This window comes from Halichoerus grypus, chromosome 2 (genome assembly GCF_964656455.1).
Source record: "Halichoerus grypus chromosome 2, mHalGry1.hap1.1, whole genome shotgun sequence".
NCBI classification, from domain to species: Eukaryota; Metazoa; Chordata; class Mammalia; order Carnivora; family Phocidae; genus Halichoerus; species Halichoerus grypus.
In genome coordinates, this window is record NC_135713.1 from 118,353,442 (window position 1) to 118,370,493 (window position 17,052).

Below are 17,052 nucleotides of genomic sequence, written 5' to 3' on the forward strand. Positions count from 1 at the left end.
AGAATACCAATAGCAGATAATCCCCAGAGCACACACATTTGTTCATTCACTCACTTAACAAATTAATGAAGCCTATTTAGCTCACCTGGAAGCATTAGTTGAGATCACTGATTCTTGAGATTCAGCTGAAGGGTCATGATTGTTCATTGCCCTAACTTAATGATTTGTCCCTAAATCAGGTTAAGTGAACAGAAGTCAGCATAACTGAACTATGGCAGGTTTCCCAAATAATTTCTATTGTGTGTTATGTCTTTCATTTTGAATTGACCACCATGTGAGAACTGGCCTTGTGATAAACATTTTGATAGCTTTCACAAAACAGGAGGTCATACTGCCCGCTAATCCCAGTGATATCACTTAGAAAGCTCTACTTATTAAGTTCCATGGGAACTTAATGTCAATACAAAATTTCAGGTAGACTCAAAAACTTCCTTTTAAAAAAATCAGACAAATAGAACCATACTATGTTTTCTTTTTTTTGTATTTTTCGTTGTCACGAAACATAAAGTGACATGTCAATTCATTAGCAGTAACTGCCTCATTTTAGGGCTATTTTAATTACCTTTCTTTCTCAAATGATTTCTAATCTCTTTTATAATTCTAGATATTAACTACTGGATTTTTGAAAGGAGATTGGTAACAAAGAGAAAATAATAAGGATGCTATGATCCCCTACCCCTTTACAGAATTCACCCAAAGATCCAAACTTCTTACAGGTTCCAGCAATGCTTTCCCAAGAATAATATGAATTAGCATTCAATTTAGGTTCAACATTATACAATAAGCATTAGGTTCTCAAAAAACACTTAGAATCTGAGCACTTTCCATAGTTTTTTCTATGTGTGAAAGTTATGGAAACTTACATAAGAAGAGAGACTACTGCAAATGCACCACATTACCAAAAATGCATTCAAAACACAATTTGTTAACTGAGTGTTTCACAAAGTCATCATCAAGATCATCAGTATGGGTAAACTAAAGAAATATCTCCCCTGGAAACACATACATACACTGAATTCCCAAAAATCTACAGTGGGGATGACAAATAAACAATCTCTTCAGTTTTTCTTCATGACAACACTTACACTATTTGCATATATTTTTTTAAGATTTTACTTTTAGGTAATCTCTACACCCAACATGGGGCTTGAACTTACAACCCCAGATCAAGAGCATGCTACTCTTACTCACAAAGCCAGTGGGGCACCTCTGTTTGCATATTTCAATGACAAAGTTTTAAGTATGTAGAAAATAAACTCGGTATATTTGGAAGTTCAAGAATTATGTGAAACCATGAAATGACTTAGGACCTAAGAAAGTATAAATGTATGCACCCCTAATGACCACAATTACTTCACTTTAAAAGAAACTAAAGGCACTTTATGAATTTGTTAGCAACTTCATGTGTAGTTAGAAACCCCTCTACTCATAAAAGTTTATTTGAAATTGCATTTATACTTTTCATAAATTAGAGTGAATCCCTCTACAAGAATTTGGGGTTTTAATGGATAAATTGACATCAGATGTTCAACATAAAAATGTTGTGTGGCCAAAGGTAAATAAAAAGACCAATTAAAAGAAGGTACACCTGGTTAATTAAATTAGAAAAAATTGAGTATTTAAAAGTACCAAAGTGGTTATAAATTTATATATATATAAAATACATAAACATTGTTATAAATAAGGCATGAGAGAAGGCCTCCAAGTTGTCCTTGGTGTCTACCACGCATATATAAATTTTTGGTGTCTGCTTTCTAAATTCGAAATACACACTACCCACACTAAGATATTTTGTTCAAAACCCAGAGAAAAATATTTGATATGTACTCACCTGAATTAACGCATGATTATCTTTAGAGAACGCTGAACTACCTGACAGCAAAAGAGGCTCGCTTTTCCCACAGCTCTCCTGGCTGATGAGCGTGTCCGCATAGTTGGGCTGCGGGAAGATCACGTGACTCTCCCGCGAGTCCGCGGTCAGGGAGACCTCGTGGGAATAGGTCTGCAGGAAAGCCCGCACCCCGTCCACGCCCACAAAGTGCGAGGCCGGCACGCCCACCAGTCCGCCTCCGGAAGCCTGGAGCAGACGCGACGCGTGCCAGCGCCTCAGCCTGAGCGCCAGCAGCACGATGACAAAGGCCAGGAAGACGCACGAGACTGCCGCCACCGCCACCACCAGATACAGCGTGAGGTCCGAATCGTCTGGGTCGGCGGGGGTCCTGATGCTGCCCAGGTCCGCCAGGATGTCCGGGATGCTGTCGGCCACGGCCACGGTGAGCGTGACGGTGGCCGAGAGAGGGGGCTGGCCGTGGTCCTGCACCGCCACCACCAGGCTCTGCTTGAGCGCGTCTCTGTCCAGCAGGGCCCGCGCCGTGCGCACCTCGCCCGTGTGCAGCCCCACCGCGAAGAGCCCTGGCTCGCTCGCCTTGAGCAGGCGGTAGGACAGCCAGGCGTTCTGGCCCGAGTCTCTGTCCACCGCCACCACCTTGGTGACCAGGTAGCCGGGCTCTGCGGATCGGGGCGCCAGCTCCACACCGGTGGAACCATCGGTGGGGATGGTGGGGTACAGGATCTCTGGCGCGTTGTCATTTTGGTCCACCACGAACAGGTTCAGAGACACGTTGCTGCTGAGCGGAGGGTCACCACTGTCCTGCGCTATCACTTGCAGATGCAAGTCTTGGAACTGCTCATAGTCGAAGGAACGCAGCGCATACAGAACACCAGTGTTGGAGTTGATGGAGATGTAGGAGGATATGGGTGGTCCAGGAAGGCTGTCCTCGGCCAATGAGTAAGTGACCTGGGCGTTCACTCCATAGTCGGGGTCACAGGCGGTCACGGACATTAGGGAGGCTCCTCTAGGGTTGTTCTCCACGATATAGGCGGAGTAGAAAGCGTCAGAGAAGGCGGGCGGGTTGTCGTTGGTGTCTGCTACTTTCAGTGAGATATGAGTTTCCGTGGACAGGGGCGGACTTCCTCTGTCACTGGCGGTCACCGTGATGTTGTAGCTAGGAACCTGTTCCCGGTCTAGGATTGTGTCTGTCACTAAACTATAGTAATTTCCATAAGACTTTTCTAATGTAAATGGCAGATTCCCCCGGATGAAACAGATCACTTGTCCATTTTCCCCAGAGTCTTGATCATTTACATTTAAAAGGGCAATTAATGTCCCTCTGGGAGAGTTTTCCAGAATGGAGCTGGAGAGAGAGGTGACAACTACTTCAGGGGCATTATCATTCACATCCAATACTGTGATCAAGACTTTGGCTCGTGCAGAATACCCTGCGTTATCAACTGCTTGCACTTCCATCTCGTAGAATTCCGATTCCTCGTGGTTCAGCTCCCCTATTGTTGAAATTGTCCCTAAATTAGCATCTAGTTTGAAAATTTGGGCTGCCTTGTTGTCCACATAACGGAAGGAATACATCACTTCCGCATTGGCTCCTTCGTCAGGGTCGGTGGCACTTACCAGAAGCAGCTTAGTGCCTACGGCCACATTCTCTGGAACACTCACGCGGTACTCAGACTGAGCAAATACTGGTGCGTTGTCATTCACATCAACTACCATCACACGGATGCGCGCGGTGCCTGTGCGGACTGGGTCACCCCCGTCGGAGGCGGTGAGAACAAGGTGATGAACAGCCTTCTGCTCCCGGTCCAAGGCGTGCTCCAAAACCAATTCTGGGTACTTGTTACCATCCGCTCCGCTTTGCACGTCCAGGGAGAAGTGAGTATTACTACTGAGTCCATAGCTCTGGAGAGAGTTCTTCCCGATATCCGGATCCCAAGCGTGGGGAAGAGGGAACCGCAACCCAGTGGCTGCGTTTTCACTCACTTTTATTTCTAATTCATCTTCCCGGAAATAGGGGGCATTATCGTTAATGTCTCTCACTTCTACCACTACCCCGTATATTTTTACTTTATCCTCCAACAGAATCTCCAGATTTAATTGACACTTTAAGACGCCCATACAGAGCTCTTCCCGGTCTATCCTGCCTGCGGAGATTAGGCTGCCGCTTCGAAGGTTCAGAGCGAAAAGTTGAGTCCTACCTCTGGAGACTATACGGACTCCGCGCTCTTCTAGTTCCTGGGGCTCCAACCCCAGGTCCTTGGCGATGTTTCCCACCCTAGAGCCTTTCTCCAGCTCCTCAGGAACTGAATAGTGAATTTGGGCGCATCCGGTTTCCCACAGAATCGCCAGGAGAACTCCCAGCAGGACAAGCCTTTTGCAGTCCTGATGCAGTCGCTCAGGAATCATCGTCACTTTCCTGGAGGATATTACTTCCAATTCTTCCCTAGACCACCGAAGTCAGGACCAGTTTTCCCCGTCTTCAGAATCCAGCAGTTTCTTCAGAGTGCCGGAGATGGTTAGTTTCTATCTGGGCTGTGCTTCAGGCGCCTGCAGGGCAAGCAGGAGGCGAGCAGGATCTCTGTTTTTCTCTCCCTGATTGGTGAACAGCGGCGCTCAGAGTCCTAACCAATTACTGCACAATCTTGAACTCCAGGAAGGATTTTTGGTTTTTATACCTTAAATAGCTCCACCTACTGTTCTTCAAATAGGGATGTAAGTAGAGCCAACTAAAAAACTACAGTGTTCCTTTTAATAGAAATTTCAGTCAACTTCTTTGTATTTTTCAAAAATTTTTCATACAGAGCCGCTTTCTTGAGATTATTTTCTGTAGCTGTATTCTGTTTTTCCAATGAGCTTTTAAATGAATGTGAAGTTTCCATACAAAGTAATTTTAACCATATAATTCTGGTGCACCTAATTTGATATCACCACCCCCAAAAAACACCTATTATGGGACATCTTCCTAGGCATTTCCTATTTTGAGAAATCATATAATAGAATAAATTAAACTTTCTCACATGGCTGTAATAGGGGGCAGATTTTTACAGATTTTTAAATATACCTAAATAGAGGAGCTATTTTAAAAGGTTGTCAATATTTAATATTTAGAAATCAAAATTTCACAACAATATGGAAATCTAAAAATAAGAAATGCAATTGTATACATTATCAGAAGCACACTGACAAGAAGTCAAGTGAGTAAGACACATTAACATTTTTAGGACAAAATTGAAGCATTTCAACTTGCATTTACTGGAAATAAGCATAGTATCTTACAACTTACTAATACATTATATTTCAAAATCATGTTTGAGAAAATTAGCAATCCAAAGAATATTATAAGCTTACCTTTTTCTGAGTAACAAACCCAATTCCATTTACTGAAAATGACTGGTAATACATTTGAAAGCCCATCAAAATATAGGAAAAAATTCTCACTATTCTGCTTTCATGAATGTAAATGTTTGGATTCTGAGGATAAGCATATTTGACAGGCATACCACAACATATTTTAAAACTGGGAGGAAATCTACAGGTAGTTCTGATAAAAGACTGGGAATAAAATTGGCCTATTCAGTGAGATTCAAATAATCCCTAGCAAATGTAATGGAGTATTATCAAAATATTACTCTGTCCTTTAAAAATAAAACTTGTCAGGGTGCCTGGATGGCTCAGTGAGTTAAGCATCTGCCTTTGGCTCAGGTCATGATCCCAGGGTCCTGGGATTGAGCCCTGAGTTGGGCTCCCTGATCAGCGGGGAGTCTGTTTCTCCCTTTCCTTCTGCCCTCTCCCCAGCTAGTGCTCTCTCTGTCTCTCAAATAAATAAATAAAATCTTTAAAAAATAAAACTCTTCTTGTGCATTTTCCTCTCACTTTGTAGTTATAAAGAAAAAGCCTTATATACTCAAGATATTGATGTTCTGAGAAAGAGAAACACCCACAGAAAGAAAACATTTATGCTTCAGTTACAAATATTTCTGTGGCAACAGCATCATAATACCCACTTGTCACCGTAAAGGAGATATTGTGTGTATGTGGATAAAGACTATCTCAGGTAAAATTGTCAAAATATTTCAAAATACTTGAGGGCTAATAATGAAGTTACTGGCCCACAGAGAAAGGAAAAGAAAATACTGAGAGTGGTTAAGCAAATGAAGTGATAGTAGATAGGATCTGTTTAGGACTTCTTTTGCCAAAATATTTTGAAAATTAAACCAAACCTGTTTATTGACACTCACGTGAGCAGAAGCATCAGTGTGAGAGTTTAACTGGTTATTCTCCTCAGTGAAACTTATTACCAAAGAAGCTTCATTACAGAGTTCTTGTTGGAGGCCCATTTCTGACGTCATAGTGAGAAAATTAAGCCTTGCTTTCTGAGAATCAGAGGCAACGTACATATTGTAGGAATAAGGCAAAGTTCCCGGGTTGTAGTTGGGAGAAACCCCTGGTCCAGTCCTGTAACAGAGACCAGGCTGAAAGCAGCCCCAGGCAGCGGGGTGGGAGGAGCGTCCCAGGCGCAGGGCAACCGCCAGAATCACCGCGAGGAGGAAGAGCACCGAGATCAAGGCCAAAGCCACCACCAGGTAAAACTGCAGCTCCGCCTGGGGGTCAGAGGGCGCCGGGCGGTCGCTGACATCTGGCAGCACTTCTTGTAGGCTGTCGGCGAAAACCAGGAGCAGCGTAGCTGTGGCCGAGAGGGGCGGCTGTCCCCCATCCCGCACAGCGACCAGCAGGCGCTGGCGGGCCGCGTCCCTGTCGCCCAAAGCGCGCGCCGTGCGCACCTCGCCCGTGCGCAGCCCCAGGCTGAAGAGTCCCGGCTCGCTGGCCTGCAGCACGTGGTACGACAGCCAGGCATTGTGTCCCGAGTCGGCGTCCACCGCCACCACCTTGGTGACCAGGTAGCCGGGCTGCGCGGCGCGCGGCACCGTGTCGAAGAGCGCCGAGCCGTCGGGCCCCAGCGCCGGGTACAGCACCCGGGGCGCGTTGTCGTTGCGGTCGCCCACCAACACGCGCAGGCTCACGTTGGCGCTGAGCGCCGGCGAGCCCTGGTCGCGGGCCTGCAGGGTCAGCTCGAAGGCGCGCAGCTGCTCGTGGTCGAAGGCGCGCTGCGCGAACACCACCCCGCTCTGCGCGCTCACGGACACGTAGGACGCCAGCGCGCGTGGCTCCAGGTCGCTGGCCACGATGGAGTAGGAGACGCGGCCGTTGGGCCCCAGGTCGGGGTCGGAGGCGCTGACTTGGGCGATAGAGGCACCCGGAGGGTTGTTCTCGGCAATGTGGACCAAATAGAAAGCCTGTTCGAAAACTGGAGCATTGTCGTTGACATCTTCGATGTGCAGAGTGATACTTGAGCTGGAGGAAAGGGGTGGCTTTCCCCTGTCAGTGGCTGTGATAGTGACATTGTACGAAGGGGTCTTCTCCCGGTCCAAGGACCCATCTGTTACAAGCTTGTAGTAATTATTGGCAGAAGATTCAATTCTGAAAGGAACTGTTTCTTTTATGAGGCATGTGACCTCTCCATTTTGGCCTGAATCTTTGTCATGTGTTTTGAACAGAGCAATCACCATCCCGTGTTCTGCACCCTCGGTTATGGAATTAGACACTGAAGTGAAAATAACCTCTGGGGCATTGTCATTCTCATCTAAAATTTCTATTATAATTTTACATTCGGTGGCCATGCCTCCACCATCCTTGGCTTCTATGCTCATGGTATAACTACTCCTAATTTCGAAGTCTATAGGACCTTTGGATTTAATTTCTCCATTTTGATGGTCTAGCATAAACATATTTCCAATATCTCTTAGTGTTTTGAAGGAGTAGGTGATCTCTGCATTGATGCCCTCATCCTGGTCGATGGCTGTCACCTTGAGCACAGAGGTGCCCAAGGGCAAGTTCTCTGGAAGGCTAACTTTGTACACATCCTGACTGAACACTGGGGGGTTATCGTTGGCATCAGTGACCTCAATCCTGATTTGAATGGTGCCACTTCGGACTGGGTCACCCCCATCCATTGCGGTCAGGACTAGAAAATGGGAGCTCTGGTGTTCCCGGTCCAGGGGCTTCTCCAATATTAATTCTGGGGCATTCTTGCCTTCAATCTTATCCTTCACCATCAGAGAGAAATACTCATTATAGCTGAGTTGGTAACTCTGGAGAGAGTTAGGTCCTACATCTGCATCTATAGCGGATTCCAGACCAAACTGAGTTCCTAGAATTGCAAGCTCATTGATTTGTAAAACAATGCTATTTTGGGGGAAATACGGTGGATTGTCATTTATATCTTCTATCCTCACCGTTATATGAAAAACATTTAGAGGATTCTCTGCCACGATCTCTAGGGGCACAACACACAGGGTGCTTTGGGGACAGAGCGACTCCCTATCTATTCTGTCACTGACAAGTATGTTGCCATTCTCCCTGTTTACGGTGAAGTATTGTTTCTCTGCACTAACTCTGAGGTTGCGGTTCAGTAAATCCCGTACATGCAGCCCCAGGTCTTCAGCAAGGTTCCCTACTACTGAGCCCCTGGCCATTTCTTCAGGAATAGAGTAGCGGATCTGCTCAGAGAGCCCCCCACAGAACAAAGGCAGCAGAAAGGGAAAGAGTACTTGCCGCTGCCCGGTATGGCTCCTCTGCTTCGCCCTAGTTCCCATCCTTTTCTTCGCTGCTGCAGCCTCAGATGTAACGAGAAGATGCTTTACAAATTGTGTTTAAAATATTTACTGCTAATGCGTAGAAAACTCAACCCTCTGTTTCAAGGCATTCCATTCCGTATTCCAGAATCATTTGCTGAGCAGAGAGCCCGAATCTGGGCTTTATCTCCTTTCAGAACTGCTTCCGTGACTGCGCAGAAAACCACTTAGGTAGATCGTGGACTCCAGTTCTTGCAGCGCATTGGCCAACAGCGGCGCTCGGAGTCTACTTAGAAAACTGCAGTCCGAAGCCTTGCAAATAATGAGATTCGCTATTCTGACAGATTTGTTGGACTGATGTATAGGGAACGAGGCAATAAATGAGTTTTGGATGTGTCTATTTTCTAGTGTTTACTATCAAAGAAGGTTCCTTAGAGATTTGATTCTATAGAAGAGTCATTAACCCAGTATAGAGAAGTTTATCTTTTTCTAATCAGAGGCAGGGCATATACTGGAGGAATAAAGCAAAGTCTTCCCTCCAGACTTAGAACAAAGACCACATGGTAAAATAACCTCACCAAATGATATGGGGAAATTTTTACAGCCATGAAATAATACCCAGTATTAGCTTCAATCTTATGTGCAGATAATTTTCCTCCTCCTTTTTCCAGAGCAAACTGGAGGACAGCTCAAAGGCATAATCAGGATAAGGATGACCAATGACATATAGCCTTCCTTGCTACTTATAAAATAGATTTATGAAAGGGATTATCAACTATTGTACACCTTCACCATAAACAGAATATAAAAGCATACCCTAGTAGGTTACCATAGGAATTTAATGACATGCAAAAATGTGAGGTGTTCTATTTTTATCCTTCTCTTTAACTGGACCACATGTTGTACCATAACAGAACTTTATCACTACCTCTGAGTCAAAATAACTGTCTTAATCTCAAGTTTCAAAGCTAACCTTTCCTTTTTGTTCTCCAAGATTTTGGTTGCCAGCTCCTAACTGTTCAGACAGTGTTTTAAAAAATATATATGGAACAACCTCCTTCTCCCCACAAATACCTCATATCCTTTTTATTCAACTAATTTCAATTCAAGTAAAATGCCTTAAGTCTTTTTTTTTTCTGTTTGGAATTCCATAGGCATAAAATTTATCCCTACATGCTTAAGGCACTCTGACATTTTTCTTGACGTTGGGACAAATTTAGGCATCTGTTGCAGGATTTCCCTTTCCTACAGTTGAAATTCTTTTTGCCCAAACATTAGACACTCAATTATAGTTAAATATATTAAGGTCAATCCCTAAATGAGAAAGGAAAACTTGAAAGGGAACCTGAACATGTAAATAATCTGGGTCAAACGTTTCAAAGCGGTATGAAGAGTGCTAAGCTGAATTGATCGTGATGATTCCTGTGATCAAATATCCTCAAAAATTTCCTTTCCTCACTTGACTTTCCTCCACATTGTTTCAGATAACATGTAGGTCATTACGTAACTACAGGGCTTCAATTACAAGTTGGTTCTGAATATAAGGATTGAATATACTTACATATAATACAAAATGAATTTTCAAAGGAAATAAAAAAGGAATCCATGACTCACAGGCATATTGAAAACAGACAACAAAAAAAGGAAATACCAAATAGGAATACCAGCTAAATCAGTCTCATAAGGTCCAAATAACTACTGCATCTCTTATATTTACAAACTGGTCCACATCAGTAAATCTCAAAAATGTAAGCATGTTTAGCCAATTTGTAAATAGCTTTTTGAGAAGCACTGGATCAAAATTATTTCTGCAAGTGAATTTACCACATTAAAAAATCATGAACACACACTAAAGTACCAGTAAAAGAATAAAAGGAAATAATACCAGTTCAACAATTCAACTACTCAGAACAATCAAATGACTGCACTGTAGAAACAGAAAAGATGTCTAGAACTTGAGGGGAAAAAAGTGTACATTTTCTCTCCCAAGAGAATCTAGTAGTAAAAAGGCAGTCAATATATCTGTTTTGGTAGTATAAATAAAAGAAAGTTGAAATAATCAACATAATTTAAACATATCACCACCCATCAAAGATCAAAATAGAATTCTTTCATGCTCAGAGAAGAGCTTACATCTGTAAACACCTACATGTAAATGTGTGTATATGTGTGTATAGATAAGGAAAAGAGCTACAGAGTGTATCCCACTGAATGAAGAGGGCCAAATTTGAACATTAGAAGTAAAGCAAATAATGGTAGAATATAATTATGAATTAGGGAAGGCAATGTGAAGTCGTAATAGGGAAATAAATAAAAACTGTGAATCATTAATTTGAATCTTAACCAGTTTACATTGATAGCCACAGACACTGATGATAGAAAAATATTACTAAAATTTAACTTATTATAAAGCAAGCCATGATAGTTGAACTAGACCTTTAGAATCAAAAGAGAATATACCACAGGGGAGGAAAAAACTTTCTGAAAAATGATGGTAATCTGTTGAAAGATAAAAGTACAGGAACTCACATGTATTGCTCTAAATATGTATGAACTGAATATGTCCCCTCCCCCCACACTCAAAACAGGGTTGGTTTTTGTTTTTGGTTTTTTTATGTTGTTTTGTTTTGAAAAAGCCATTTAAAAGACTTGTGCGGAGATACTAGCAACTCAGAGTCAGGTAATAAATCTCACCTGATTATTCGTGGAGTCAAGATTGCCTAAACCAGCAGCTGAATCTTCAGCTATCAAGAGTGGCTCGCTTTTCCCACAGCTCTCCTGGCTGATGAGAGTGTCCGCGTAGTTGGGCTGGGGGAAGATCACGTGACTCTCCCGCGAGTCCGCGGTCAGGGAGACCTCGTGGGAATAGGTCTGCAGGAAAGCCCGCACCCCGTCCACGCCCACAAAGTGCGAGGCCGGCACGCCCACCAGTCCGCCTCCGGAAGCCTGGAGCAGACGCGACGCGTGCCAGCGCCTCAGCCTGAGCGCCAGCAGCACGATGACAAAGGCCAGGAAGACGCACGAGACTGCCGCCACCGCCACCACCAGATATAGCGTGAGGTCCGAATCGCCTGGGTCGGCGGGGGTCCTGATGCTGCCCAGATCGGCCAGGATGTCCGGGATGTTGTCGGCCACGGCCACGGTGAGCGTGACGGTGGCCGAGAGAGGGGGCTGGCCGTGGTCCTGCACCGCCACCACCAGGCTCTGCTTGAGCGCGTCTCTGTCCAGCAGGGCCCGCGCCGTGCGCACCTCGCCCGTGTGCAGCCCCACCGCGAAGAGCCCTGGCTCGCTCGTCTTGAGCAGGCGGTAGGACAGCCAGGCGTTCTGGCCCGAGTCTCTGTCCACCGCCACCACCTTGGTGACCAGGTAGCCGGGCTCTGCGGAGCGGGGCGCTAGCTCCACACCGGTGGAACCATCGGTGGGGATGGTGGGGTACAGGATCTCTGGTGTGTTGTCATTCTGGTCCAGCACAAATATGCTGACAGACACATTGCTGCTGAGTGGCGGCTTCCCGCTGTCCTGCGCTGTCACCCACAGTTGCAGGTCACGGAACTGTTCATAGTCAAAGGAGCGCAGTGCGTACAGGGTGCCAGTGTCTGAGTTGATGGAGATGTAGGAGGATAAAGGTTCTCCCTGGAGGGTATCTTCCACCAAGGAATAAGTGACCTGGGAGTTCTCACTGCTGTCCAGATCGATCGCCATCACTGAGAAGAAGGAGGCTCCTCTGGCGTTGTTTTCAGGTATGTAGACGGAGTAAGATGAGTCAGCAAAAGTCGGAGGATTATCATTGTCATCTGCTACATTTAGTGAAATGTGAGTTTCTGTAGACAAGGGTGGAAATCCCTGATCTGTGGCTATCAAGGTTATATTATAGCTATGGACCTGCTCCCTGTCTAGCATTCTGGTTGTTATCAACTTGTAATAATTTCCGTAAGTCTTTTCCAACTTAAAAGGCAGACTGTTAGGAACGAAACATGAGACTTGACCATTTTCCCCAGAGTCTTGATCTTGCACATTTAGAAGAGCAATAACTGTACCTGGAGGAGAGTTTTCCAGAACTGAATTAGTAGAAGATGTGATAGTTATTTCTGGAGCATTATCATTGACATCCACAACTGTGATCAACATCTTAGCAGTGGTGGAGAGACCTCCACCATCTTGACCTTGAATTTCTATCTCATAGAATCTGTATTTCTCAAAATCCAGAGACCCTCGTATTAAGACTTCTCCAGTTTGAGAATCCAACTGGAATATTTCAGAAGTTTTGCTTTCCATATTCTGGAATGAATACACCACTTCCCCATTGATTCCCTCATCTGGATCAGTTGCATTTACCATGAGCACCCGAGTTCCAGAGCTGAGATTCTCAGGAATACTCACTCGATATACAGACTGTGTAAACTTTGGTACATGGTCATTTACATCGAGGACCACCACACGAATGGCAACAGCACCCTGGTGGATGGGATCTCCTCCATCGAAGGCTGTGAGGAGGAGCCGGTGAGCAGCCTCTTTCTCTCGGTCCAGACTCCCCTCTAGCACTAGTTCGGGATTCTTGGCCCCACCCGTTCCGTCCCGCATTTGTAAGGAAAAGTAACTATTAGGATTGAGCCGGTAGCTCTGGAGGGAGTTCATTCCTACATCTGGATCCCTAGCGCTAGGAAGGGGAAATCTGGATCCCGGAGTTGCGTGCTCACTGATTTTTATCTCTATTTCCTCCTCCTGGAAGCTGGGGGCGTTATCATTAACATCCATTATTTCCACCTCCACTCCGTAAATCTTCAGGGTATCTTCCACAAGTATCTCTATATTTAAAAAACAGGAAGACAGTGTCTCACAGAGCTCTTCCCGGTCTAACCTACCTGCAGTGATCAAGCTGCCACTTCGCGGATTCAGAGCGAAAAGCTGCATCCTATCTCTGGAGATGATGCGGACTCCGCGTTCCGCCAGCTCCCAAGGTTCCAGCCCCAGGTCCTTGGAAATATTGCCCACGAAGAAGCCTTTGTCTGTCTCTTCGGGCACCGAGTATCGGATGTGCCCTGCCCCAGATTCCTGTAGCGTCCTCAGGAAAATGTACAGGAGAACCAGCCCGCTGCGGTCCAGGCGCAGTAGCCGATTCCCCATAGCAGTAAGCTGAGCCTATATTCCCTGATTTCTCGAACTGTTTTGTTCTGAATCAGCTTATATATCTACGAAGTTCCGGAATGACTGCATCCAAAATATATCCGAGAGCGAACTACTTTAAGTTTCCAGCATCAGGATCTGTGAGTATCCCTATTATTCGGCTTTGTGTTGTAGAGATGGGGGAGGGAGGGACTGCCGCTTGCAGCTTCCCATTCCCTGATTGGTGAAGAGCGGCGCCTAGAGCCGAATCTTATTATTGCAACGAGTAAGAAAACCCAAATAATATGTCTTTTCCAGAAGTTATTACACACTTCTTCGAGAATTACACATATTTGTAACACTGAAAATTGCACACAATAAAGAGTTGTATAATGTGATGTTAAAGGTTAAACAAGAGAACTTAATAAAAGGAGTAATTATTAAAAGAGCTTGCTTAATTTAAAAAAAAAATTTTTCAAATACTACTGGAACTGAAAACTTGCAGGTTAGATTTGCTTCCTATTGATTTTTACCTACTGAAGGGAACATCATTTGTGGATGTGGAACTAGCAAAGTTCCAAAAAAATATCACGAGACCGCATGACTATAATCCCTACCAATATTTCTTTATTGAGTAAAATAAAGATGAAACCTTTGAGAAAATTTGGATGGCATTAGGATTGTCATTTAAAATACCATGGCATAAAACTATAATTGTGTTCCATATTCTTAATTAAGAAGTAATCAACTTCATGGAAAATTTGCCTGAGATTTCTATATATATTTTACTTTACATTGCATAGCAGAAGGACTGCAGCATTGTAAACTTTAGTCTAAACAGTTATACCATTAGGTTTGACCTAGGTTTACTTTTAGGAACTTTATCAAGAGATTGAATCTAGAATCATTATTTTTATTTATTTATTTTTAAGTAAGCTCTATGCCCAAGTGGGGCTTGAACTCATAACCCTGAGATCATGAGTCGCATACTCTACCAACTGAGCCAACCAGGCCCCCTGAATCTAGAATCTTTAAATAACAATGCTATAGGGGCAACTGGGTGGCTCAGTTGATTAAGTGTCTGCCTTCAGCTCTGTCATAAGCCAGGGGTCCTAGGATGGAGCCCCCAAATATGGGCTCCCTGCTCAGTGGGGAGTCTGCTTCTCCCTCTGCCCCTCCCCCTGCTCATGCTCTCTCTCTCTCTCTCTCTCTCTCGCTCACACTCTCTCTTGAATAAATAAAATATTTTTAAAAAATAACAATGCTATATTGGAATATTTTGGCATATTATAATATAAAAGGCATTATTTTAAATACTTACCTGTTTAAAAGTCTTATCTGCTTCAACGTTAGGAATTAAAACGCTAGCCAATAGCCCCGAAGGGCTATCTTTGTTAAGAATATCTTGTGTGGCTGGAAAATGATCAACAGATGTGAGAAAATTAAATTCCGGATTAGTTTGATCCCCTGGCACACATAAATTATAGGCATAGGGCAATGTTCCCTCACTGTAGTTAGGGGGAATCTCGGGTCCAGACTTGGAGCAGAGAGCAGACCCAAAGCAACCCCTTGCGGCGGGGCTGGAAGAGCTTCGCAGGCGCAGGGCAATGGCCAGAGTCAATGCGAGGAGGAAGAGCACCGAAATCAAAGCCAAAGCCACCACCAGGTAAAACTGCAGCTCCGCCTGGGGGTCAGAGGGCGCCGGGCGGTCGCTGACATCTGGCAGCACTTCTTGTAGGCTGTCGGCGAAAACCAGGAGCAGCGTGGCTGTGGCCGAGAGGGGCGGCTGTCCCCCATCCCGCACAGCGACCAGCAGGCGCTGGCGGGCCGCGTCCCTGTCGCCCAAAGCGCGCGCCGTGCGCACCTCGCCCGTGCGCAGCCCCAGGCTGAAGAGTCCCGGCTCGCTGGCCTGCAGCACGTGGTACGACAGCCAGGCATTGTGTCCCGAGTCGGCGTCCACCGCCACCACCTTGGTGACCAGGTAGCCGGGCTGCGCGGCGCGCGGCACCGTGTCGAAGAGCGCCGAGCCGTCGGGCCCCAGCGCCGGGTACAGCACCCGGGGCGCGTTGTCGTTGCGGTCGCCCACCAACACGCGCAGGCTCACGTTGGCGCTGAGCGCCGGCGAGCCCTGGTCGCGGGCCTGCAGGGTCAGCTCGAAGGCGCGCAGCTGCTCGTGGTCGAAGGCGCGCTGCGCGAACACCACCCCGCTCTGCGCGCTCACGGACACGTAGGACGCCAGCGCGCGTGGTTCCAGGTCGCTGGCCACGATGGAGTAGGAGACGCGACCGTTGGGCCCCAGGTCGGGGTCCGAGGCGCTGACTTGCGCGATAGAGGCGCCTGGGGGATTGTTCTCCGCCACGTGAACCACGTAGGAGGCCTGGTGGAAAACTGGCGCGTTGTCGTTGACGTCGGTGATGTGCAGGGTGATGGTAGTGCTGGAGGAGAGGGGCGGCTTGCCCCTGTCGGTGGCTGTTATGGTGACATTGTATTCCGGAGTCTGTTCTCGGTCTAAGGGTCCATCTGTCACCAGCTTGTAGTAATTATTAGATGAAGAATGAATCTTAAATGGAATATCTCTGCTTAAATTACATGTGACTTCTCCGTTTTCCCCAGAATCCTGGTCCTGTGTTTTGAAGAGAGCCACAACCATTCCTGGATGGGAATCCTCCAAAATCTGATCAGAGAGAGAAGTGATGATTATTTCAGGGTTGTTGTCATTTTCGTCTAGAACTTCTATGATTACTTTACACTGTGTAGAGAGGGATCCTCGGTCTTTGGCTTCTACATCCATGGTATATCTTTCTACTTCTTCAAAATCCAAGGGTTGATGTGTCATAATGTTTCCTGTAGCAGAATCCAGAGAGAACACGTGCTGGGCTTTATTAGCTACACCAAGGAATGAGTAGGTGATCTCAGCATTGAAGCCTTCATCTCGGTCAGTGGCGCTCACCTTCACCACCAAAGTGCCGGGGGGCACGCTTTCCCGAAGACTGACCCTGTACATATCTTGGCTGAACACTGGGGGGTTATCATTGGCATCCACCACCAGGATTTGGATTTGAGCTGTGCTGCTTCGTGGTGGATCCCCACTGTCTAAGGCTGTCAGCACCAGATGATGAGAGCTTTGTGTTTCTCGGTCCAGGGTCTTCTTCAGTACTAATTCTGGATATTTGCCACCATCAGGACTGTCTTTCACCACCAAGGAGAAATACTCATTAGGACTTAATTGGTATTTGCTCAGTGAATTCATGCTAATATCAGGGTCTTCTGCAGACTCAAGAATTGTTCCGGTCCCCGGGGTGACAGATTCACTGATTTCTAAATTTATTTCATCTTTATGGAATCGAGGGGCATGGTCATTAATATCCTCAACAACCACAATGATATGAAAAATATTTAAAGGATTTTCCACCACGGCTTCCAACTGCAACTCACATCTTCTTCTCTCTTTGCATATCTGCTCACGGT

General features: G+C 45.7%; 1 protein-coding gene across 10 annotated transcripts in view; it reads right to left on the reverse strand.

The window, feature by feature from the left end:
- The window catches only part of LOC118555229 (protocadherin gamma-C4), a 192,607-nt gene that overhangs the window by 78,398 nt on the left and 97,157 nt on the right, over positions 1-17,052 (reverse strand). Inside the window, exons 1-2 of one of the 10 annotated variants that reach the window (XM_078067390.1) lie at positions 13,344-13,772; positions 11,176-12,518 (exon numbers count right to left, since the gene is read on the reverse strand). The exons of 5 other annotated variants lie outside the window; for them this stretch is intronic. In XM_078067390.1, the coding sequence (XP_077923516.1) occupies positions 11,176-12,518; positions 13,344-13,605 (1,605 nt within the window). In that variant the 5' untranslated portion in view covers positions 13,606-13,772. Of the gene's footprint in view, positions 1-1,831; positions 4,859-6,087; positions 6,347-11,175; positions 13,776-14,905; positions 16,966-17,052 lie in introns of those variants that run through there. 4 more of the 10 variants (XM_078067388.1, XM_078067385.1, XM_078067393.1 and 1 more) reach the window with 4 other exon arrangements.